Source organism: Thunnus maccoyii, chromosome 15, assembly GCF_910596095.1.
Source record: "Thunnus maccoyii chromosome 15, fThuMac1.1, whole genome shotgun sequence".
Lineage (NCBI taxonomy): Eukaryota > Metazoa > Chordata > Actinopteri > Scombriformes > Scombridae > Thunnus > Thunnus maccoyii.
In genome coordinates, this window is record NC_056547.1 from 6,067,652 (window position 1) to 6,094,313 (window position 26,662).

The following is a 26,662-nucleotide window of genomic DNA, read 5'->3' on the forward strand; positions in this document are numbered from 1 at the left end:
CAATTTTATTCTCGACTTTAAACAGCTGCTCACGTCATTACATGCTATCTAAGCGTCTGGTAAACACACACACACACACACATACACACACACACACACACACACATACAAACGCACACATTTCCTGCATTTCTATTGGTCATTTCACTTGCACCGTGTGCACTGTTGACAGTCTTTCCTCCGTCGTGAAGTATTTTTTTAACGTCTGCATTAAAGCAAGATGAAGGGGATCGTGTTGTTGCTTCTCTTTTGCCATCTTGCATCTCCAGGTAACGGAATAATCTTTTTAATCAGTTGTGTAATTTCTATTTCAGCATTCATGCTTATATTCGGTAACACTTTTTAATACAGTTGAACTTCGTGTAACTTCCTATGGTAAGTTCCGGTCACTAATTTCCCAAAGCTTACGGTAACTTCCTCACGTGAATCCGAACATATATGTGGTATTTAAATGTATATACAGCGGAAGAAAACAAGACAATGAGGAGAGAGGGAGTAATAACTGGGGATTTAGAGTGTAACTTTACCGTATAATTAACAGGTGTTGTGGAATTTTCCTTTCCTCCCCGCAGAATCTGACTCCTCTTCGCCTGCACGCGCACACACTTCACGCAACAAGCTACTCGCGATCTCTGCCTCTGTTTAAATATATTTATTGGAAACAGTCGTATTATCTTTACTGCAGGATTAATGAATAATGAAAGAACAGTAAATCTGGAGGGAGGTGGTTTTATGAGGGAGTTCGTTTCACTTAGTTTCGTTACGCAAGTTTCACTATCGAAATCCAGGTCCCCTCTTATGTTACATTAAACAATTTATTCAAAAGAAATCTCTTTGCTCACATATTTGGACCTATTTGTCACTAGTGGCAACGGGGAGAGACTGAGGAGGGAGTCATATTTTATTGTGTTAGTTTTTACATCAACCAAAATCTGACTCCCCTCTTATATTAAAAATGCAAGATGTGACACACACCAAATTCTCTCAGTTGGCTTATCTGGACCTCTACTACTTAGCCTTTAGTATTAAGTCATTTGTAACTATTGGTAACAGGGGAGAGGTTGAGGGGGGCAAAATTTTTGTCGTTCCCTTTTTTGGTGTGCGTCACATTTTGCATTCTGAACATAATATATATATATATACACACACACACACACACACACACACACACACACACACACACACACACACATATATATATATATATATATATATATATATATGTATAAATATGTGGATATGTGTGTGTGTGTGTGTGTGTGTGTGTGTGTGTGTGCAGTACACAGTGCTGGAGATGACATATTGGAAACTGTCTATACATTTGATGAACTATGTGTCGTTTAGGCTTCACTTCCTGTTGCTCATAGGCAATACTACATAAGTGAAACAATAAAGCAATACATTAACCAGAGGGGAACTGACATGGATATACATTTTCATAAATATTGGACATTTCATGTAGGAGATAACTATCACTTCTTGTATCCACTATGTGGTGCTAGAGAACACCCACTAATTAAATGTGATGTTGCTCTATAGCATTTGTAGACCACACCATGTAAATTTCATGTAAATTGGATGATGTTTGTCACATTACGCTGACTTCCTGTTGTCAGTATGTGGTGCTATGACTATGACTCACTATTGACATGTGTTCAGTATAATATCATATGGTAGGAACTGCCAGTCTGTGCATCATGTCCAGAGTCTCTTGAGATTTGTCTGCCAGTCACAGGTGCTGCTGTAGCAACCAAAGTTGAACGGAATAGGCAGAATATACCCACTTCAGGATCTCCACACTCAGCCTGCAGTTATTGGCCTTTACAACTGTTTACCACTGAGAAACTAAAGGCCATGCAAGGCAATAATCCACAAAATAATCGAGCAAATAACAACACTGACACGTCAAATGTATTTTGCATATAATAAAATAATATTAAAAGTAAGCATTTTTGAAAAATATTTATATCACTTAATGTTTTTGAAGTTAATATAAAAGATAAATTACCAAGTCCAGCAAAACAGCAAAACAAAACCAAGCTCAAGGGGCCCCATCCAGGGGTTAAAGACAGACAACAGTGCAGCAACATGACAGAATAAAGATGTACAGGAAAATGGAAAATGCATACTGTAATTGACTTTATGTTATTAAGTCTGATTTTTATGTTTTCTGCCTTACAGAATGCAGTAATACATGTTTTACACTAGTAAAAAAAAAAACAAACAAAACAAAAAAATTAAATTCATGATCAAAAAAAGGCAAAAACAACCAATAATCCCAGACCTGCTATTGAGAACTTGCCTTTAATATGTTCTCTGCTCTTTGGTCTATTAGTCTTTAAACTGAAATACAACTTTTCTTTTGTGGAGAATGCTGAAAATAAGGTCTGAGGTTCACATAAACTTAAAACAATTCACATTCACATTACACATTTTAATGTAAGACTTCAATGCACCCATTAATATCTAAATAGCCTCATACATTTTGAAGCTGAAATGTTCCGTGTCTATCAACTGTGGCTCATATATGCTGAAAGTATGTTTTAATTTGTGGAGATAATTATGTAGATAATTAGTATATATGGGCGTAAGGCCACAATTTTGACTTTGGCGCCCTCATGGTAGTATCACAGAGGACACTCTGGCCGGCAGTAAGACATGCCACAGTGTCCAAAAATAGCTACTATAGACCTTGTGGTGTAATTGTTTTGTGAAATATCATGTCCAAACTACTGAATTGAAAACCAGTCAAACAGGACATATTAACAAATTTGTATAATTCATAAATGTGTTTGTCCTACAGCAAGACACTCCCTGAAGTATTTTCTCACCGCTACGGATGGGGTCTCAAATTTCCCGGAGTTTGTGGCTGTTACAATAGTTGATGAAGTTGAAGTGGGTTACTGGGACAGCAACAGAACAAGTCCAGAAACTAAAACGAGCTGGGGGAAAAAAATAATAGAAGATGATCCTCAGCATCTTAAACTGTACATTCAACGGCTTTTACATAACCGGGAATTCTTCAGATCCAAAATCAAGAGTTTGAAGCAACGCTTTAACCAATCTGAAGGTACGTTACAATTTGTTTTGTTTTTTTCAGTTACTTAAGTACATTTTCTGGGACACTAGCCCTTTCTCCATCAAGGTATTTTTATGCACATGTTGAAAAGTTTGATGAAAATGGCAAAATTGGACAAAACTCAATTATGCAAAAAAGTTTTTGATGCGCTAAATAGGAGATGGATACACCATCTGACATAGCAAACACTACTTACATGACGGATCAGCTTTTTCTGGTGTCAGTGTCTTCCCAGATATTCTCATAATGCACGAAAACATGGCTGGTAGAAGCAACAACAGCATGAACATGAAAGAACAATTACAACTTGTCCAGTTGAAACAAATTCCTTAAGACTTCTCTCCATTTTTCTATCATAGACGGCCAAGGTGACTGGTTTTATTTCCAATCCACAACCTCTACTTCTTCTACTCTGTTTATTACACCCATGCATGACGTAGCCTATACCGCTAACTTCTGACAAAACAACACTGTGTAGTCTAGTTTATTCACTCCAAACCAGTTCATGGAAACTGGCATACTTTGCATTTTCTTTTCTTTTTTTTTTTTTCCTTTTTTGCGTCATTTCAAAAGTTTGCTTAAAATATGCTTAACAGTTTGATGGAAAAACGGCTACTGTTGCAGCTCTGAAAACATTAAAGGCTCCCTGTTGAGCTTTATGTAAACAAACAAAAGTTATGTTTACATTCAGTGTTATTCACCAAAATGTTGAATGCATTGCCTTCCTCATAAAACATTTTAAAAGCTGATTAAAAAATAATAATAATAATAAAATTTTGAAACCTGCATTGTTTACATCCATGTTTACTTGGTGTGTTACTGCCACCTGTACACTATTGGCAGAAGAGTGTGTCACATTACCCATGTACAACACAACACTTAATTTGTCTTAAGTTGTTTCAAAAGTAAAAAAAAATACAGTAATCACCACTGCAAGTTTCAATAGAATCTCAACTGTACCCATCCCAAGGTCTATAATCAGTAACTGTGGAGCCTACACATCACTCAGTTTTTACCCCTCTTGTGTAATTGTTTGAGAAATAGCTGAGGAGGTGCACATGTTGTAAATTGCACAAAAATTTGTGTGAAAAAAAAATGTAATTTTGAAACATGTCTGTTTGACAGATGATTACAGTTGGCTTCAGTATCGTGAGGATTTACTCAGTGAACATGCTGAAAAATGCACCTGTTCATTACCCATACAGTTCATTAGAAAAGCAGTGAAATCCATTTTTAATCCCAAAGACTAACTCAGTGCAACTAGATGATTGTATTTAAACAAGCAATATAGAAACGTTGGTGGTGTTTATTTTCGATTACTTAAATTGTTCATACTGATACGCTGTAAAGAAGCAAACGTATGTAGCTTCCATTTTGAACATCCATGCAGGTCATCCACACTGTCCAGATGATGATTGGCTTTAAGTGGTTTCCATATATCCCCTGTTTTAGTGTCTGTGGATCACTATGAGTCTCTAGTGAGGATTTGATACCAATCAATGCTGCTGCAGTTTCTGTCTTTGTGTCTCTCTTTCAGGTTCCCATGTGTTTCAGAGGATGAATGGCTGTGAATGGGATGATAAGACTGGAGAATTCACAGGTTTTAATCACTATGGCTATAATGGTGAAGACTTCATAATATTTAACATGGAGACAATGACATGGATTGCTCCATCACCACAAGCTGTCATCATCAAACACGAGTGGGATAGTGATATGGATAGAAATGTTCACTGGAAGAATGCCCTTACCAATGAGTGCACTCATTTCCTTAAGAAGTATGTGAACTATGCAAACAACTCCCCACAAAAATCAGGTAATCACATAACATGATGTAATTTGATGTACATAAACATGTTTGTATGCCTCCTCAATTTCTAAAGGAGCCCCAGAGTAATATTTGGAGGAATATATATTATATATTAGGGACATCTTGATCCGAGCCCTTTAAAGGTGCTCTGTGGGTTTTGTTTTTTTTTTTACCCCTAGCTGACCTTTTTTAGGAAATTATCTCAGTTGCAAAAACCTCACCAGTTACTCACTTGTGAATCAATTAACCCAATGTGATGGCAAATGAAACTTCCCTTAACGGTAGGCCATCCATTATTTATATTCAGAATTCCTATTCATGAGACACTCTCATCAAAGTTGCCATGCTCAGGTTGATTGTGTTTAATAGTGCAAACATGTGAGCACACTGCAGCGTCATTGGTTGTTAGTTTACTGCATTGAAACTAGAGACCTAAGTGTAAAGACATGGTAGTTTGCAAGACAACCCCACAGGCTACCTTTAAATTGGCTGTGTATTGAAGGCAAACTTCCATTAGTACAAGACAACACACCAATCATCCTTTATTAGTACAGCAGTCCGTATGCTGTGTGTAAACCTTCAGAAACTAAATATCAGAACAAAAAAATTAGTCTTATACTGCACAGCTGGAGTGCATGGAGATCCTCAGGAGTAGCTGAGTAATTGTTAAAGAAAATCTCTCTGTCTCTCCAGAACTTCCCTCAGTGTCTCTCCTCCAGAAGACTCCCTCCTCTCCAGTCAGCTGCCATGCTACAGGTTTCTACCCTCACAGAGCCAAGATGTTCTGGAGGAAAGATGGAGAGGAGCTTCATGAGGACGTGGACCATGGGGAGATTCTCCCCAACCATGATGGAACCTTCCAGATGAGTGTTGACCTGAATCTTTTATCAGTCACACCTGAAGACTGGAGGAGGTACGAATGTGTGTTTCATCTCTCTGGTGTGAAGGACGACATCGTCACCAAACTGGACAAAGCAGTGATCAGAACCAACTGGGGTAAGACTGGAATACTGACTTTACAATGTTTATTTAATGTATACATGTAATGTATACATTAAAGACTGAAGACTGGAAGAAGTATGAATGTGTATTTAAGCTCTGTGGTGTGAAGGACGACATCATCACCAAACTGAACAAAGCTGTGATCAGGACCAACTGGGGTAAGACTGGAAACAAATGTTACACACGTAAGACAAAAAAAGACAAATTTAGTTTACTGTAGTACTCCTGCAGTTCATGCTTGTTTTTTTGTCTCCTTTTTGGTGCTGGATTGGACAAACAGCCTAAGCTGCCAGTTAGCGAGTCAACTAGCTGTCTCAGATGATAAGTTAATTTCTGAGTTTTGTACCGTAAACTCCTGTCGTATGACTGACTGGAAAGTGCAAACTGTCACAGCCCGGCTCTAGACTGTGGCAAAAAAGGGAAGTCACACAGGTATTCAATATCAAAAAAGTAAATTTATTTAACACAATGTACTCAAAACAAACAAAAGATAACAATAGGTAGGGTTAGTCTGTAAAATCAGTTATGTAGGGAGTGGATGAGTGAATATATGCTGTGTGATCTGAACTGGCCGCTTCTGACTTTATATATATGGGGCACACCGGGCCCAGGTGTGTCCCATCCTGCTAATTAGTGTGCTCAGGAACCTGCCCCTGCAAACAAAGAGCACAGCAGCAGCAAGCACAAAGCAGAGGGGCCGTCACAAAACCAAGCCCTTTTTTATGGGACAGTTATACAGCTATGATAGCTTCCTCATCTTGGATTCTTCTACTCTCTGTGCTCTTAAAGGTCAGCACTGTCCAGATGGTTTGCAACCACAGATGCAGTTTGTGTTAGTTCAGTGGGCTAACTGAACCCCCTAGTGGACATAGCCAAAAATGCATGTAAGGATATTATATGTATATTATATTATCTGTATTTTTGGCTAGACCGGCCATGGACCAGCCCTACAACTCATCTGGTTGTCTGTGATTAACTGACTGACTGACTGACTGACTGACTGAGTAGCTGAGTGAGTCAGCCTGCCCAGTGTTGGAGTTTCCCCATTGGCTGTTCTTTCAAAATGAATCAGCACAAGATGATGGAAGTGGAGGACAGCAGCGCGACACAGAGTGACTGTTTTTCCTGCTCCTGCCCTGATGCTCTCAGCTCTAGTGTTAAATGCAGCAAATTTGGCTAAACTCCTGTTTAAGCAGACACGTACCAGCATCTCTGCCATCTCCTCCTCTACCGTTCAGTGTGATTGACTCATCAGCTAACAGCGCTGTTAGCAGCTGCTAGGAGAGACGCTCTGTGCTGTGCTTGCATTTTATAACTGAACTAATACTAGAATGCAAGCTTTTTATTTCTCTGATGTTTTCACATCACAATCAATGAACAACAGTACTAAAACACGAGTCTTGCAGGTAAAACATACGACTCATATAACTGTTATATCAGTTTAGTATGGGGCGGCTGCTCTGTAGGTGTGCTTGATTTTCGGTAACTGGGCAGAGATAAGTTTCCTGAATTCGCACCCAAAATGTTGTCAAAACTTTCATTTACAATTTCCACTACAGCCTCCACGATCATCTACTGGGAAAGAGGCAGAAAAAAGGCACATAGAGGCATGAGGGAGAGCGCACAGTTAAAGCACCCCAAATAACCATCACTCTGAAAAAAAGCTCAATGCAGAGTGAAAAACAAGACATCCACAGAGTAAAAAAATGAAAGAGCGTGGGAACTTAAAAGATAATTAGACTTGTTATAATTAAAGTAAGTTCTATTTCAAATCAAACATCTTAAGATATGAGTTGAAAGTATTGCTCTTGCAACTGCATCTACCACCTTTTTTGACTCAAACATAGCTTAACCATGTCATGTGTTATGCTACTTCAGTATACTATACCAGCAAATATTACTGGGACCAACAGGAAAAATTGCAGATGAACATTTAATATCCAGGAATTCACATTATAGACACTACCACTGACTATCACTGTAACACATTGGCCGCAATTTCACACTTTGACCGTACACAGTCCAGCCATATACTAGGTTTTGACCTAGTCTTGTTTATAATAACACAGAACTAATAATTTATTGTAATGTCTTGCTCTATAATAATAAATACAAAGAGTAAACTAATTGTATGAATGTGATTATTTTCATAAAACATTTGGTTCTGGTCTAATCCAGTGGTGTGGTATGGTAGTCTGCATGGGCACTTTCACACTCTTCCTTGCACACCCATGAAAGGCAGCTCACCACCACCAGTGCCTTGAAAGAAGACTTTTTGACATGATCAAATAATGGATATACAATGTTTCTTTGAAAAAAAACATCTATCTTTATTTTGTGAACCCCCAAGTTCAGTGGTTTGTTTGTTTACTTGTTTGTAGCTGCTCTTATCCTAAAGTGTAGTTTCTTTATCTCTTTCATTGTCTATGAATTAATGTATTCTTTTGTTTTTTTGTCTGTTTTATTAATATAATTATGACACGTCTAGTATTACTAAATAGATGTATGGATGTACTTCTGTTTTAACCTGCTTCTAGTCATTTTTTCTTTGTTTTTTGCTTAACAGGGATACTTACAGATATGACCATCCTCATCATTGCAGTGGTTGCTCTTGCTGTCATCCTTATAGCTGCTGCTGGATTCATGTTTTACAAAAAGAAGAAAGGTGAGAGACCTAAACTGTGAAATGTTCTTATTAAATGTTTTATATGCTTAGATTGACTTTGAGCTGATGCTTTTACCCAGATTATAAGCCCCAATTAATAGTAGAAAGGCATAATATTATATTTATTATAATATTTATATAGGAGAGAAAGAAAGAGAGAGAATCAGATTCAGTGGTGAGAAGCTGATATACTGGCATTTACAACTGTGTAAAATGATATTATTTGTTTTTTGTTCTTATTTCAGCCAGATGCCCTCCACCTTGTAAGTACTTGTTTTTTCTCTGTTTTATCTGATCTGACATGCACTTATATCAGGATGTGTTACTGGAAAATAAAGTTAAGTAAATAGAAATATTAATTGTATCCATTGCACCACCAGTAACAATTTAGAGGAAAATTCTGCTGTTTTTCAACCTGGGTCTTATTTTCATAATTGTGACCATTCTGACTATGAATGAACTAACAGTGTGTTTCTGACCTTTCAGCTGCTGACAACATCTCTGTGCTCACTGAACTGAATTCAGAAGACGGAGAGACTTGTGGGACGATGAAAAATTAAAGACTAATTATTCACACTTCCAGTTAAACAAAGCTGCACAATAGTGTACACAAAATACAGATTGTTTCCTAATTCAGTGTTAAACTTCTGTGTCACATTCTAGCTGAAGTACTAGGGGTGTGCCCTAATACAAATACGTTATTCGGCAAAGCACAAATAGTGTTTTGTTTTTGTGTGTTTTTTTTTTGTTTTTTTTTACTAATATTTGTTTCATACAAATATTTTTTTAAATTATTTGTTTTGGGGAAGAAAAAATCCCATGTCAGGTACCTGTGCGCAGGTCGGTTACATCGTTATCTCAGTATCTCTCCTCTGCTGCACTTAGGTTGTAAAAAACAGGCAATAAAAGAAACGTGCAAAGCAAGAATCACCTTTGAAGTTCTTTCCTACTCGTTACATGGTGTGCTGTCTCTGTGTTATGGGTGTATATATAGGTAGAGGTCTGTCTGCAATGAGGCGTTTAGTAAAGTTTTAGCTCAGTAGTCAGTGCAGTTGTCTATGATCTGGAAGACTCCAGTTAGAGAACCGGTGTGGGGACCTCCTCCATAAGATAGTTTATTCATGAACACTTATTGACACACTTTAATTTTCTAAAATTAAAAACATAATAAAAACAAAAACAGGATTATAAAAGCGTCTTTCCACGTTTATTCAAATTCAAATACAAATACAAATAATTTTGCTGCCTTAACAAATGTAGATACAAATACAAATACTGGGCTTTCTGCACATCCCTACAGAGTACCCTTTAAAGTAAGTTCCTGTTGTTTCACTTTCACCTCAAAAATACTTTGTCATTAAATTAAAAAATAATGGGCCGTATAACTTATTTTGTAGTTCTGTTATGTTTACTGCTGAGTTGATCAAAAAAACAGAATTACCAGTTTTAGTCACCGGAATCACAACATCATAACAGATTTTCAGACACTGTTCACCTGCTGTTTTTAAGCATGGCATGTTGTTTAAAGGGCGCCACCAGCTGGAGGAGCACCAAAGAGGAAGAAGAAATATTTTGTAATTCATTTTAGATGCAGATCTTGAGAGTCTGTCACACTGACATACAAGTCACCCTATACATAAAGCACTGAATGGTTTAGGACCAAAATACATTCTAACTTAAATAATTTACAGTTTTTAAATGTCCTTTTATGATGTTTGTCTTAATGCTTTTAATGTTTTATGTAAATCACTTTGAATTCCCTTGTAGCGATGTGCTATACAAATAAACTTGCCTTGCCTTACATTAGTCGTACTAATGTAGGCAATCGAGTTGTACTAATTGAAGCAAAATAACTGATGTCCAGAGTCAGGCAATTCAGAGCAGTTATCCACTATAAGTCCAGACGTTTGATCCTGGCAGCTGTCAAAATCGCCCCACTGCGGTCAGTTAAAATCATCTATTTTAAAATCTTTTTTTTTTTTTTTTTTTTTTGTATCTTAAGCTATCAAATATGTACAATTATTACATTTGTTCCAAGGGTGAAATCTGTGTCTGTATATATTAGTGATAGTCAGTGGGCTGGACGCCTTCACGCGTCAGACGCAATGTGATACTGGTGGCGTGCTTCGGTCCTCCCTTCCCACAAAATACAGTAAGACGCACAACAAAATCAAAACGGCGACTGGTTTGTCTGCTGCAGTGATCGCTCAACAGGACCCAGCAAAAAGTCATGCCGTGAAGACGATGGAGCTTGTTTTTCTGCTCATCTTCTTTCCTGTCACACTTTCAGGTGAGATTATTGTATAAGGTCTAGCGTCATACAATTCACTTTCACTTTCATATTGGGCATTTTACGCAGTTTAAATCAAACTTTACTTATGCCATTTTTGACAAGTCATCTATTATGAAAGGTTTAATCAAGGGCTTTAGCAATGGTAAACTAATTATTATGATTATATACAGATTTTTAAAAATATGATTTATCAAATTAAATAATGTAATAAAATCACATAATTTCTATATATATATATTTCACTATTTAGGCATATGCTTTGCTCACCATATGTTCTTCCGCTTTCAGGAATCTCATAGCAGTGTACAGATATTTATGTCAAGATTTAACATTTTGTTTAGATTTACACTTGAATGTATATGTAGTAATTACTAACCTTGAAATGATGATCAGTAAGGTTAAAAAATCTGCCTTGGTCATTATGGCAAATGTGTCGACAAAAAATTGCCTATTAACATATCCAGTATTTATTTGTGTTTTCAGTTGTGTTTTTGGCTGCCTGGCCAATGGAAAGTCAATATTCACTCTTCTTTTAGCTTTTGTTTAGTCTCAATCATTCCAAGTATAATATCTTAGGTTGATAGATGTTCTACTTTCACCACCAGCTTATCACTAACTTTGTGTGTCTGAGGTTTAATGCTGGACAAAATATTTATGTATGTGTAATTAAATGCGATTATCACAAGTATGGATAACCACATGTATATAAAAAATGAACTTAAAAACCCTTCAAACCTCTTTCTCTTACAGGGAAACACTCACTGAAGTTTTTCTTCACAACGTCTGCTGGAGTCAAAAACTTCCCAGATTTTGTGGTTGTTGTGGTGGTTGATGAAGTTCCAATGGGTTACTGTGACAGCATCAGTAAGACACCAGAAGGCAAACAGGACTGGTCACAAAAAATAATTGACGATGATCCACAACTCTTGGAGTGGTACACTCATAAGTGTTTATTAAACCAATATGACTACAAAGATCACATTGACATTTTGAAGCAGCAACTGACCCAAACTGAAGGTAAGTAAAAATAATGTAAAAATGTAAAGTTGTGTTTTTTGTCAAATAACAAACAGATAAAGTTCCATTATAAACACACATGTTCACATGTTCAAACACATACACAGTTTGCTAAATGTGCATTTATACTTCTCTCATTTCCTTCCCTCTATTACCAGCCATGTAATGTGAGGGACTCTTTCAAAATGGGTCGTCAATATTAATATTATATACAGCTTTTTGTGTGTGTGTGTGTGTGTGTGTGTGTGTGTGTGTGTGTGTGTGTGAGTGTGTGGCCCTTTTTGTCATGTTTGGTTTGATCTTGATGCTCAAATGAAGAGGTGACTCTTCCACATGTTCCTCGACATTTTCTAAACATAGGCTCCAGCCACCTGTAACCCTCTGTGGGATCTCACTCTGCACTCTGTCTCTCTCACAGGTGTCCACATTTTCCAGAGGATGAATGGTTGTGAATTGGATGATGAGACTGGAGAGGTTAATGTTTTTGCTCAGTTTGGTTATGATGGAGAAGACTTCATAGCATTTGACCCAAAGACACTGACATGGATCGCTCCAAAACCACAAGCTGTCATCACCAAACACAAGTGAGACAGAGACACAGTTCAAAAAGAAATTTGGAAGGATTTCTTCACCCAGCGTTGCCTTGAGTTAATGAGGAGGTGTTTGGACTACGGAAAGAGCTTTCTGCTAAGAACAGGTTGAGTCACATGACCTGATGAAGCTTCATGGACACAATGCTATTAAAATACCTCTTATGTTTCTAACCTCACTTCCTGACCCCTCACCATTTGTCGCTCCAGAGCTTCCCTCAGTGTCTCTCCTCCAGAAGACTCCCTCCTCTCCAGTCAGCTGCCACGCTACAGGTTTCCACCCTCACAGAGCCATGATGTTCTGGAGGAAAGATGGAGAGGAGCTTCATGAGGACGTGGAACATGGAGAGATCCTCCCCAACCATGATGGATCCTTCCAGATGACTGTTGACCTGAACCTTTCATCAGTCACACCTGAAGACTGGAGGAGGTACGACTGTGTGTTTCATCTCTCTGGTGTGAAGGATGACATCGTCACCAAACTGGACAAAGCAGTGATCAGAACCAACTGGGGTAAGACTGGAATACTGAATTCATGATGTTTTTTTTATTAAATGTATACATGAAATTTGCCATGAACATTCAGAAGATATTAAGCCTGGGTTCTGATTTTACAATTTGATAAGTTTTAAACAAGGTTATCAATCCTGACTTTCTGGAACCAAAGCTTAGTTAAGTCCAGGGTTAACAAACAAAATTACCATCATGCTCTCTCAAATAAATGTTGTTTCTTACTTGTTACATTATGCTCATGACCTACTTAACTACAGAACTGGATTGAATGAAAACCAGTTCAAATCTATTGGTGTGTCAGCACATGGTTAGGAGCACAGGTCTGCATCTGTGAACTGGCATTTACCTGAGGTCATTTCATCACCTGCACCGGTCTGATCATCAGAATGTGCTCCATTAGGAGGAAAATCACAGTTGAGAGTGTACTGTTACTAATCCAGATGCAGAAACCTCACTAAAGTTACACAAACCACTTTATTCATGCTTTGCATGTAAAGCACACAAATCTAACCAAATTAAACATAAAAAATAATTTCAGAAAGACGAAATACAACATGCTAGACCACATTTTTTACTTTACTTGTATTTTATTTGTTGCACTGTCATGGGATTACTCACAAGACAATCTACTGTTTGTATGTGAAAATAACATTTATTAAACAAAGTAAGAACAAAATAGAACTGTTGCTGATCTAAGGAAACATGTTACCATGCAGGAGAGAGCAAGAGCTTTCAGGGAGGACAAGGTGATCAACTCAAAGATGACAGGATGAAAAACATAAAGAACAAAGCTTTAGTATTACAATAACAAAAACACAAAAGGTGTAATACAGCAAAGACAGGGGACGGGTAAAACATAGACATAAAATGGACACACAGAGGTCTGAAGCACTAAGGTGGTTTTCACCTGCAGATGGTCATTGTATGAATTATTGTGATGCCAAATTTAACATCAGATCAACATGTCCAGTAACGTGATTTTGACTTAAAACGATACATCATCTGCTTTTGGCAGTATAATTGAGCGGCTGTACTCATATTTGCAACTCTGCACATCCTGGACAATAATAAAAAAATATAGGATTCCCAAACTGTCTGTGTGTCATGACAGGGAAAGCTCTGTGTTTTAAGGGGATGAACGTAAAAAATGTGATTGTCAGTAATGTCGTATGATTATCATACATCATTATAGTAGAAAATACCAAAAGTACATTGGCATGCCCTTGATGCACTGTGAATGTTTTGTTTCGGTTCCAGTTTCTCCCTCAGAGTTCCCTGCTGGTCCTGTTATTGGAGGTGTTGTAGGACTGTTGCTGCTCCTGGCAGTCTGCATCACTGGAGTCTTCTTCTGGAGAAGGAGATATAATGGTGAGTGACAACCATACTTTTACTCATCATGAAGCCATTTTAACAACAAATAACAGTGTAACCTGGCTGATGTTCAGTAACGTGACCTCCTACTGAAGAGTTCTCTTACCTTTGAAAATAAAAGCAGAAATCAGTCAAATTAATACAGTGTTTCTATAAAACATTTATTAGTTTTTTCTTTGTTTGCTTTCATAAATTCTGAAATTTTAAATTCTGAAGTATTGTAATCTCTCATCTGAATTTCAGGATTCAGGCCTGCAAACTGTGAGTATTATGTCAGTTTATCTCTCTCTCTCTCTCTCTCTCTCTCTCTCTCTCTCTCTCTCTCTCTCTCTCTCTCTCTCTCTGTACAAATAAATGCAGTTAACGGTTTAAATTGAATTAAAGAGAACAGGGCCCATCCCCTAAACGATGCTCATGCAGACTATCGATAGATGCTACAATTTACTGATGCTCCCTAAACACCTTTGATGCAGGCTATCAGTAGACTCTACAATTTACCAATGTTCGTTAAACGCCTCACATGCAGGCTATCTGTAGAGGCTACAATTTACCGATGCTCCCTAAACACCTCACATGCAGAATATCTGGACACTACAATTTTGAGTTGAGCTGAAGTTGATCGGATGAACTGTAGTGCCCGTTCAAAATGTGCCTGAGACATCCAGCACTAACATGCTGAGTTTCACTCACAGTTAAGTTACACAGTTCAATAGTAGAGCTTAAGTCTCTTAAACTTTTCAAGTCATCATCACTACAGATGTAATCTCTGCTCTAACCACAATGTGGGTTGCAATGGCAGCATGGCGACGTCTGAATTTCTGCTTGTTAACTTCGCAGTCAGAAGAAGAAGTAAATCAACATTGTAGAAGCAACATTGTTTATGAGGTATTTTTTATATATTTCTCGAGAATTGTTCATCCAAACAACTTCACATATTGACACTGCACTTCCTCGTTTCCCCAGCAATCCACCCGCCAGGTATGAAGTAGATCAGATGAACGGTTCTCGAGATACATGAAGGACAAACTTACATACACACAGAGGTTCCTTTCTTTACATAGTGAGATTGAGATGTGACGTCACAGGACCCGTCAGAAAGTTACATACAACCTAAAGTGTTAAAGCAAGATTCTTACAAACAGCCTGTTTCCAGAAGATCAGACCAATACAGTTAAAGTGAAAACTAAAATTAAACTGTAGGTCTAAATAACTTTTCCCCAATGTTACCGAAGATTTGAGCACTTGTAAATTATCATCAGATAAAATTTAAAATATCTTTAATTTTAATACAACAACAAATCTACAGTAGGAGACAGTTAAAATTCCTGGACAGGCTAATAGATAGATTTATATTGTCTTATTTCACTAATATCAGTGTTGTGTTGATGACAGCAGAAACTGTCATTCATGTCATTCAGAAACCTTTAATGCATGTTTTGCATCTATCAGAGGAAATAAATGTCTCAGACAGTCTTGGACTTCACCACTTCCTTTTCAAGTCCGCACAGTCAGGTTAATGATATAAAGGTAACTCAGCACCTGTTTGATGTCAAATGAAGATGCAAAATCATTTATATTACAGAATTTGAAACACATAAAATGTGCAAATGGGTTTAGGTAAAATATGACCTAAATTTGAACCTTGAAGACATTCACCACAAAAATGTCAAAATTACCTAATGTGAGATGGAGGACAAAAACTGAAGGCTTTTCAGTGGAAAAACAGGTGTAAAGACAAAAAGTCACTGACAGAGACAGACAGACATATGATTACATAGCTGCAGAAAACTACAACCCTATAATTGTGATACAGAAACTACAGAAAAACTATCTTCATAAAACATTGTTTTTGTGTATGTTATTACTTGGCAGTGATACACCAGCCTGATATTGATCTTATTCAGTGTAATGCAACACAGCAAACATCTCTACTTGTAGTGGTGAGGTTGTGTGAGTTATGTGTGTGTGTGTGTTTTTTAATAAAGTTAAAAATATTTCAAACATATGTTTGTCAACTGTTGTTTCAGTAAGAAGAATTTTCTTACAGACTACATAAACATAGCTCCAACTTAAAGATGTTGAGCTTTAAAGTAGTTTTTTGTGCAGGCAAAGTAATTATAATTACTCATGGTCAGTAGTCTAGAGCAGTAGTTCCCAACCTTTTTGGCTTGTGACCCCAAAAAAGCAGCATGTAGTTGTTTTCTGAAATGAATTAGTTGTCTGCACAATGATTTCCCTCCTAAATGGTTTCATATATATTAATTTAAATGAGACACAAAGAGGTACAACAACTCATAAAAAACAAATATTATAGAAAAGTTAAAAAAAAAAATACAAAATTGTGTATCAGAATATTTTTTCTTCTTTCCCCTCCCATTAATCATCTCACGACCCCTTAGATTTATCCTGTGACCCTTTTGAGGTGCCTGACCGCTAGGTTGGGAACCACTGGGCTAGAGGGTAGAGCCCTGATAGTACAATATTAATGGTAAGCACTAAGCACTGTTATGTAATATTATTCCACTTTATCTAACATTAACTGAATGTAGAAGATTTTAAACTTCATTAATTAAAACTCTGGAGGAAGGATGCCATATAAACTGATTTCTCATTTTAATTACTCTCTAATGTAAACTTGTGCTATTTCTGCTCATTTTGGCATATCAGCAATCCAGAGAGATCTGTAGTAGACCTATCACACCAAAATCTAATCTATGAGGAAGAAGGAGAGAGTAAATTAAAAAAGATGCATGTTTAGCAGGTTGCTTGTTACCAAGGATGTAAATGAGATGAAAACAAAAATAAAAAGACCAAGAAGTACAATGAACAAAAGTTTTTGTTTGTTTTTGCGGGGTTACAATATGTAAATTATAACAACATAAATACACAAAGCAATATTAATGCAGTCGGGTGAGACCTTTAAACAGAAATTAGTGCTCAGGTTGAAAATATAAATGGATCTAAAGTGGTTGTTTGTGCGTCTGTGTCACATCCTGATCACTGTATCTTGACCCCGTCTACTGTATTGCATGTACTGTATTATACTGTAACAAATTTCCCTGCAAAATTACAGTAAACTACCTGCAACTGTATTTGCCAACATTTTACAGTTTTTTTAGTGTCACTGCTGTAATTTACCATAACAGTTAAGTGCTGTAAAATGTATTACAGTACTCTGCATTAGAATGTGAAGTTTACAGTTTGATACTGTAGCTAGGCCTGCAGTAATATACTGCATTTTTACAGTGTTTCTAGTGTAATCTACATGAACAGTTTCTTACTGTAAATGTTACAGTAAACAACTGAAAAGTTTGCTTCTTATTCATTTTAATAAAAACAACTATAAATTGCAGATATATACTGTAAATAACAATGTGTCTTCAATCTTAATGGTCCAGTAATGAGATCAGCTCAGTTTTACATTTAAAAATGCGCAACCCAAAACTCACTAAGGAAGAAAGATAGATAAGGCTTTGAATGAATAGAAGGAACATTGTGCATTAATTAAAAGACCCCTGTCAGGATGACGAATATGGGATGTTCTGTGACGAGATGCCTGTATGAACAAATACCAACACTGAACTTCATACAGTATCTTTCAGCTTTGCAAACTGGGAGATCCTCATTTGCAAATGTGTATTCTGGATATTGCAATAAACATCTTAAAGACAACTTGCTCTCTTTGAAGTCATCTTAAACTTCCACCACATAGACAAACCCAGACCTTGATAATCCACAGTCCCACAGATTGTAAAGATAATATTAAAAATATTAATTTTCTGGCAAGCTGCAGCTGGACACATTATTAGCTCTTCAGGTGAGGAACTGTATCATGTCTGATGTCTCAGATTCTGTGTGTTACATGATACGGTGTGTTTTGGACTTCAGCAGCAGACAAGCACAGACAAAGAGCTTTACTGGAATGCAGGCAAAGGTAAAAGAGATTCAAATTATAAAGTTCACATGGAAGCAGAAAATGTTTAAATTCCCTTTTAGTTCCTCATTGTATTAATTGTGCTATACTGTATATTGTAGATACACTTGGGTGTCTTACTTTACCTGCCGGTGCACTCTGTCTTTTAAAGAGCATTTTCTCTGTTGTTACACTTTCTTAATTGTGTCACTTTAATTAACATTTACCGATCAATTTTATCCTCGACTTTAAACAGCTACTCATGTTACTACATGCTATTAAACTTCTGGTAAAACACACACACACACACGCACACACACATTTCCTGCATTTTCTTGTTGAATCTGATCAGCCAGTCAGATAATGCATTGACTCCTCCTGGTAACACATGATGCACAGCTATTCATAATTTCTATTGGTCATTCCATTTGACTGTACTCACTGTTGTCTTCCTTCCTTTTTTAACATTTGTATCAAAGCAATATGAAGGGGATTCTGTTGTTGCTTCTCTTTTGGGATGTTGTATCTTCAGGTAACGTAATAATCTTTTTTAAATAGTTGTGTAACTTCTATTTCAACATTCATATTTCTGTTTTAAAATAGAAATGCATAATATTCATAAACTGTACATACACCGCACAGATTAACATACTGCTTTTAACAATAGAAACTTGTAAAACACAACTCTCAACATTAGAGGACATACAAAATATAAAATTTAAAATTAGACATTTATAACAAATAATACGTATATATACACGTCCTACAACTCCAATATACCACTGCCAAGTAATTCTTGATTAAAGTGGAGAAAACTAACCAACGTCTTCCAGAAGGGAGAAATGTGAAGTTGGCATCCTTCCATTAGAGAATAGTTAATTATCAGTCAGAAGCGTTCACTGTCATGTTACTGTGAAAGTATGAGGGTAAGTTGTTGGAAAAAAAACTCTGAAGTGAACTATGAAGCCAGTCACACTCTGTCCTCACAACAATACTGTAGAAAGTTAACAACAAGGAGAGTTACCTTGTTTGTCAGTGTCAAATGCAACAAATGCAGCGGGAGATTAAATATGACATGATTCATCTCAGAGAAAGAAGGTGTTAGATAACGTAAGTCAGATATGACCTCTCTGTCCCTTTGGTCACTAATTTTTTTCATGGTGGTTAAATGTTTCTCTGCGGCTTGCATGTGTTTATCTTCTTTGAAAATAGTAACGGCTGCACACTGACACTTACTTACTTCAACACAGCAAACATTGAGATGTGAATGACTGTCATCTGAACATCAAGAAGTCCTGTTGTGGTTCAAAAAATGTTCTACCTGACCATCAGCTAGACGTCCCTTCTGGATGTTCCAGCAACATCAAAATATGTCATTACCATCATCAACAGGCTATTTAACTATTCTGCTAAAGTTTATGTTTACAGTGTGCAATCTACAGCTTTATACATCCTGTATGTCCAGATTAACAATTTAATATGCTTTCTACCTAATATGGCTGACCCAGACTTTTGCTATACGTTTTAACAATGTGTTACTTTCAAGATAATCCTGATAATAGATTATATGAAACCAAACACATTTAGTATCTTAGTTAATACAAGACATGCAATCATTTCTACAGAAACACACTGTACCAAAATGAAACTGCATGCTTTAACTGTCAGTCTCTTGGAGTAATCTGCAATGCCACCTAAAAATCTAAATACTTACTGAACCATCCACAAAATCCTCCCTATACCTGCCCATACCTGCTCTACATAAGCCTGATTCTGTTTGTTTTTCTGTTGTGTTTGTGTGTCTTTCAAACAGAACATTGCTGTTAAAGAGCATTTATGCTTAGCCAACCTACTCTAAATATGTATTCATTAATGTATAAATAAAGGTTTAAAAAATAAATACAATAATCTTTATTATTCTTTGGATGAACAGAAATGTAAAGTCTGTTGTGCTCATAGAATCATGTATGAAAAATATTCATGAAAAATTGTTATTTAAAACTTTGTCCTACAGTGAAACACTCCTTGACATATTTTCTGACTGGATCCTCTGGACTCCAAACCTTCCCAGAGTTTGTGGCTGTTTTAATGGTTGATGAAGTTCAGTCGGGTTACTGTGACAGCAACAGCAAGAGAGCAGAACCCAAACAGGACTGGGCAAAAAAAATAATCAAAGATGATCCTCAGCTGTTGGAGGTTTACACTCGGACCTGTGTGTTTCTCCATATGATTCTAAAAATTGACATTGTCGAACTGAATCAGCGCTTTAACCAAACCAGAGGTACATATTTTCTTTTTAATTTTTTACTTCTTTAATGTTCTTTTTGTGTGTTTAAGTAGTTGTTTCTTCATTTATTTGTGCATCTACATGAACAACAGTTCACTTGAATACAATAGGTGAATACATGTTAAGCAACTTTATACATCATACACACAACACAGATAATTTCTCTCACACCATCTCCAAAATCATCCCCACCACCCCAACTGAAGATCAAAGTGATCTCTCTCCCACCCCTCTTCATCCATCAACTGTGTTTTATTTACACATTGTTAACTGTTTAACAAGGTAATACTGTGGTGCACTAATGCAGTGTTTCCATCATTGTAAATAACAGATATTATATAAGCAATAATGCACAAAACAAGAAGATAAAAGTGGAGGTAAAAAAAATACCATGACCTTTGTTTTCTGTATCAGGAAACTATGGAGTATATTATGGCTCTTATACCTTTGCCACCAAGTTAGTTTATGTGTTTAAATTGTTCCACAAAAGAATTTTGTCAGGATTTGTTCTCAGTTTAACCCAAAATTAGGTTTGTTTCTCCCACTAACAGAACATACTGAACAATTCATCTTTGTACAAAGCCCCAATATCCCTTGACTTAATTTAAATATTCTTCAAAAACCATGGCTGCATATTATTAAACTAAGCTTAGCAATTTTAATATCCGTGTATAGTAACACATGCAGAACAGGACACAACGTCCTGGCTGAGCAGGTGGAGTCTAGTGACTAATCCTGAATAAAACCCTCCTTCAGTGGAATCTTCTGGAGCAGCTTCAGGACCGTCTAGTCTGTAGTTTCTCACAGGAGAAGGATATTGTTGGACTGATCCACTGGCTGCAGGGTTTAAGTGAATTTAATCTTCAGTCCAGGATCAGGTTTTATCTGTGTGTGTTAGTCAGGACTCCACCTTTGGTGTGTGTGTGTGTTTGTGTTTGTTCCTGCAGCTCACATGAAGTCACACCACCTTCAACAGTATAGATAAACTGTGTGTTGGTCTCAGTGGAGACAGTGTGTCTCTGTGGTAAAGACAGGGAATGAACTCTGTTTCCCAGCAGTCTCTGCCTCTCTGTCTCTCTCTGAGTCGTCCACACTGTCCAGATGATGATTGGCTGTGAGTGGTTTCCATCCAGCCAATAACAGCAGAAGGTGTAGATCTTCAGTTTTGGTGCGTGTGGATCAGTGTGTCTCTGTGGTGAAGATGTGATATCAACTGATGATAGCTGACTGTGCTGAGATCTCACTCTGGTTTACTGCAGTCTGCGTCTCTGTCTCTCTTTCAGGTGTCCATATTGTCCAGGTTATGGCTGGCTGTGAATGGGACGATGAGACTAAAGAGATTACCGGTTTTGTTCAGGTTGGTTATGATAGAGAAGACTTCTTAGTATTTGACCTGAAGACAATGAGATGGATCGCTTCCAAACCACAAGCTGTCATTATTGAACGCAGGTGGGAGAGTTACAACATTGGATTAAACCACATTAAGGACTTCCTCACCAATATTTGCCCTCAGGGGATGAACATGAGTCTGGACTATGGGAAGAACTCTCTCATGAGAACAGGTAGAATCACATGATATGATGTAGTTTCATGGACACAATGATATTTATATTTCTGTTGATAATGTGCAGTAACATTAGAATTAAAATGAACCAACATGTAGAGAATTATTGCATATAATGAACTATAATGTGTCTGTCTGTGATGTTCGGTTTCTGTTTTTCTCTCTACCATTATCTGTCTGTCTTGCTCTCTCTCACACTCTCCAGAGCTTCCCTCAGTGTCTCTCCTCCAGAAGACTCTCTCCTCTCCAGTCAGCTGCTTCGCTACAGGTTTCTACCCTCACAGAGCCGATATGTTCTGGAGGACAGATGGAGAGGAGCTTCATGAGGAACGTGGAGAGATCCTCCCCAACCATGATGGATCCTTCCAGTTGAGTGTTGACCTGAACGTTTCATCAGTCTCACCTGATGACTGGAAGAAGTACGAATGTGTGTTTCATCTCTCTGGTGTAAGGGACGACATCATCACCAAACTGGACAAAGCTGTGATCAGAAGCAACTGGGGTGAGACTGGAATTAAATGTTACACAAGTGAGACAAAAAAGACAAATTTAGTTTACTTAAGCATGAACAGAAGGAATACTAATTTTTTGTCTCCTTTTTGGTGCTGGATTGGACAAATAGCCTGAACTGCCAGATAGCGAGTCAGCTAGCTACCTTGGATGATAAATTGATTCCAAAATTTTGTACCATAGACTCCTGTCCTACAACTGCAAACTGCCTTTTTTTAGCTTCCTCATTTTGGATTCTCCTACTCTCTGTTCTCTCAAAAGTCAGTGCTGTCAGTTGGTCAGTGGTTCAAACTTTTGTGTCAAATATGAAGTTGAAGTCTCTGCAAACGTGATTTTGTGCTTTTCGTCCTTACTTCTGGTTCTAGTTTGTTGACGGTTTGTTTGTTATCTTGTTTCTAGCTACTCTCGTCCTAAAGCATAGTTTCTTTGTCTTTTTAATTGTCAACTGTGTTTCTTTGTCTGTTTTATTAATAGAATTATGACACATCTGGTCTTAGTAAATAGATGGATAGATGTACATCAGTTTTAACCTGCTTCTAGTCATTTTTTCTTTGGTTTTTTTTTGCCTAACAGAGATACTTACAGATATGACCATCCCCATCATTACAGTGGTTGCTCTTGCTTTCATAGCTGCTGCTGGATTCATGTTTTACAAAAAGAAGAGAGGTGAGAGACTTAAACTGAACAATGTTTTTATTAAATGTTTTGTGTGCTTAGATTGACTTTCAGCTGATGCTTTTAACCAGATTATAAAGAAAAAAGAATAGTTAATAGTCCGAAGCTATCAACAGTGAGACTAGTTTAATGATGATAGAGAAATGTAATAGGCAAAGGGTAGAAGGGCAAAATGTTATTTTAATCCTAATATTTATGTAATTTATGTAGGAGAGAAAGTAAGAGAGACTATCGGATTCAGTGGTGAGAGGTTGATTTACTGGCATTTACAAATGTGTGAAATAATATTTTTTGTCTTTTGGTCTTATTTTATCTAATCAGACATGCACTTCTATCAGGATACTTATAGGTTACTGGAAAATAAAGTTAAGTAAATAGAAATATTAATTGTATTCTCGGGGCATCACCAGTAACAATTTAAAGAAAAATTCTGGTATTTTCCAACCTGGATCTTATTTTCATAATTGTGACCATTCCGACTATGGGTCAAGCTAAATTTACATAAATGATTTAAAACACTTGTCTCTGAGTTTGATGGAAACTGGTGAGGATGCTGGATTTATGTCAGGGAAATGTTGCTTTATACTCAGTCTTTTAGCATGATATCATGTATGAAGCCATTAATTGTAAATTGTAAAGAACAAAACTAAGCCAGTCTGAGATGGACTTTTCAACACACTCATGAAGTTAATTGGCTAGCCAGTTGTAGTTGATAAAATGTATCAGCAACTTATCATTTCAGCCTGCAAAGTCAATGATCACCAGTTAAAAATACTTTTTGTACTTCATCATTGTTATAAAATCTGCGACTGTCATCATTGTAAACTGCCTATGTGCCATGCTAAAATTAAAAGCTTGACAGGCATAGCAACAGTATCTAGTAATGTAATGTTGGCATCAAACTCTTTGCAGAAATAAAAGACAGATTATGTTATTGTGCTGCTGTTTAATCTGAAGTTCATGGGGTTGGATGCTGCAGGTTGCAAATGTCACATTCAAGTTGGTGAGCCAGGTCATTGATTCTAACAGATGCAGCGTCAGTTGGTTTTGGGTGAGATATCAGATGTTGGACGTGTTGCAGACACTGGGCATACTGAAAATTAAAGCCAGTTCAGTGCAGGATAAATGAACTAACAGTGTGTTTCTGACCTTTCAGCTCCTGACAACATCACTGAGCTCTCTGAGCAACCGAATCCAGAAGCCTGAGTACAGTGAGAGACTTCATGTGGTACCAAGAAAAATGAAAGACTATTTATTCACACTTCCGGTTAACCAAAGCTGCCCACTTGTGTACACAAAATACAAATTGTTTCCTAATTCAGTGTTAAACTTCTGTGTCACATTCTAGCTGGAAAAAAAATCTTTAACTAATGATGATAGTACATTGAAAGCATAGTAGATAAATTAAGTCTGGTTATCGATATATTCCAAAATGTGATATTTTAGACCTAAATCAATCAGTCAATCAATCAAATGTGTGTTTTTGTGATTGTGTTTTATGCCTCATTATACCATGGAGACTGATACTTTCACATAGTGTCATTGTCTGCCTGAATATATACATTTATATTTTACTAGTGCAGTGCTCATTCAAAACATGCCTGTTTGGAACGGGCAAATTTCTAAAGAGTTGTGCCCCTCCCCTATACACCTCTCATGCAGACTGTTGGTAGACACTACAATCTACCAATGCTCCCTAAACACCTAATATGCAGGCTATCGGTAGACCCTACAATTTATCAATGCTCCCTAAACATCTCACACGCAAGCTATTAGTAGACACTCTAATCCACCCATGTTCCCTAAATGCCTCACATGTCTATCAGTACAATTTACCGATGGTCCCTAAACAGCTCACACGCAGAATATCTGTAGACTTCAATTCTGAGTTGAGCGGAAGTTACATCATGCACTATTTCTTGAACATAGATATCAATGGCCAATTTCACTTTGGATGATGAGAACAAGGAAGGCTGCTCATATTCAGTCTGTCTGCAAGATAATCCCGCCCTTCGTTGTGACAGAAAAGTCACACAACAAAACAAAAACACAACGCAGAGTCCCTGGGTGTGTAGAGAGGCTACAGCACGAGTGGGTTACACAATCACTGAACATTCATTTCCAGTGGACAAGGAAGCAAACACACTGATTTTAAGGAATTTCCCACATAAGGAATTCTGACCCAAGTATACTACAATGTAGTAACTATTACATTTACTACATCTTTTTACCTGAAAACAAACTTAATTTTATTTTTAATTAAATTTTAATTATTAACTTAATTCAGAGCATCGTTTTGTAGAACCTTTCCCTACTTGCACCAAGTGCAAAAGCTCCTATCTGCACTTTGCAAGGCATTAATATCTAGTCGGTATTGTTAACACATAATATAATAATATAGTCCAAAAACAGTGTATTATGTATTGGGTATCCTTAACAAATAGCATTCTGCAAGAAAACAAGTTTTTTTTAGTTTTCTCAAAAAAGTGGATTTTTCAGATAGGAGGTTTTGCTCTTCGACCATCGATATAAAGTTCTCATGTGTGAGGATCAGGAATAGAGCTTAACTCTAAACTTTTTCAATTCAATCTCTATGGTAGTTCTTATCACTACGGATGTAATTCCATCTCAAACCACAGAGTGGCGCTGTCCGTATTTCTACTCGTTGAATCCATGTGTAGAAGAAGTAGAAGCAACGTTGTTTATGAGGTATTTTTACGTATTTCTGAATGTACCTGAGACATCCAGCTTTAAGTCTTGAATGTACATGCCAAGATATAGGCCTTGAATACACACGCAATACATGTAAGTAGATCCGTTCATTGTTGGTTTGGCTCTGCACGTGAGATTTGTTGATGAGAAGAAATATATAGAAAATTGCTGGCCATATCCTTTAAGCATTGTGACAACATTTTTTTGAAATACTACTGAGTGATTTTAAATCAGTCTGGGATTACAAAGAAGAAACAGAAGCAACTGAGACAGCCTAAATCCACAGAAGAACAGTTCTCCAAGATGCTTGGAACAAGCTACGCGTGAAGTATCGTGAAAAACTGTGTACAGGTGTGCCGAGAACTGCTGATGTTTTAAAGGCAAAGTGTGCTCGCACCAAATGTTGATTTCATGTAGGTTTTTCTCTGTTTACTGACCTTTGCATGAAGTTAATTGATAAATAAAAAATATTTGTCTATTTTTGAAAGCATCGTCACTTTACTTTTAGTGCCTCAAACTTTTACACAGTACTGTACATACAGTACATAAAAAACAGCAGCATTTCAGTATAGCATAAGTGGACTAACAGTGTGTTTCTGACCTCACAGCTCCTGACAACAGCTCTGAAGTCTCCATGAAACTGAATCCAGAAGCCTGAATG

At 37.0% G+C, this 26,662-nt stretch overlaps 3 protein-coding genes across 5 annotated transcripts in view; all 3 read left to right on the forward strand.

Moving 5' to 3' along the window:
* The window catches only part of LOC121913586, a 46,100-nt gene that overhangs the window by 11,250 nt on the left and 8,188 nt on the right, over positions 1–26,662 (forward strand). Inside the window, exons 6-9 of the mRNA XM_042436261.1 lie at positions 14,584–14,601; positions 20,268–20,534; positions 21,824–22,102; positions 22,310–22,606. Coding sequence (XP_042292195.1) covers positions 14,584–14,601; positions 20,268–20,534; positions 21,824–22,102; positions 22,310–22,606 — 861 coding nt within the window. The remainder of the gene's footprint in view (positions 1–14,583; positions 14,602–20,267; positions 20,535–21,823; positions 22,103–22,309; positions 22,607–26,662) is intronic.
* On the forward strand, positions 162–25,526 carry LOC121913608 (major histocompatibility complex class I-related gene protein-like). Of its 3 annotated transcripts, none has more exons than XM_042436324.1 (7): positions 162–269; positions 2,804–3,070; positions 4,617–4,895; positions 5,583–5,885; positions 8,458–8,556; positions 8,802–8,819; positions 9,043–9,466. In XM_042436324.1, the coding sequence occupies exons 1-7, from the start codon at positions 221–223 to the stop codon at positions 9,114–9,116; spliced, it is 1,089 nt and encodes a 362-aa protein (XP_042292258.1). In that variant the 5' UTR covers positions 162–220; the 3' UTR covers positions 9,117–9,466. The 3 variants fall into 3 exon arrangements, with proteins under 3 accessions (XP_042292258.1, XP_042292260.1, XP_042292259.1); XM_042436326.1 differs by having other exon boundaries at positions 8,806–8,819; XM_042436325.1 differs by lacking the exons at positions 8,802–8,819; positions 9,043–9,466 and adding an exon at positions 24,446–25,526.
* Positions 10,705–26,662, forward strand: part of LOC121913603 (major histocompatibility complex class I-related gene protein-like) — a 35,381-nt gene continuing 19,423 nt past the window's right edge. Inside the window, exon 1 of the mRNA XM_042436313.1 lies at positions 10,705–10,846. Within this exon, the coding sequence (XP_042292247.1) occupies positions 10,801–10,846 (46 nt within the window). The 5' untranslated portion in view covers positions 10,705–10,800. The remainder of the gene's footprint in view (positions 10,847–26,662) is intronic.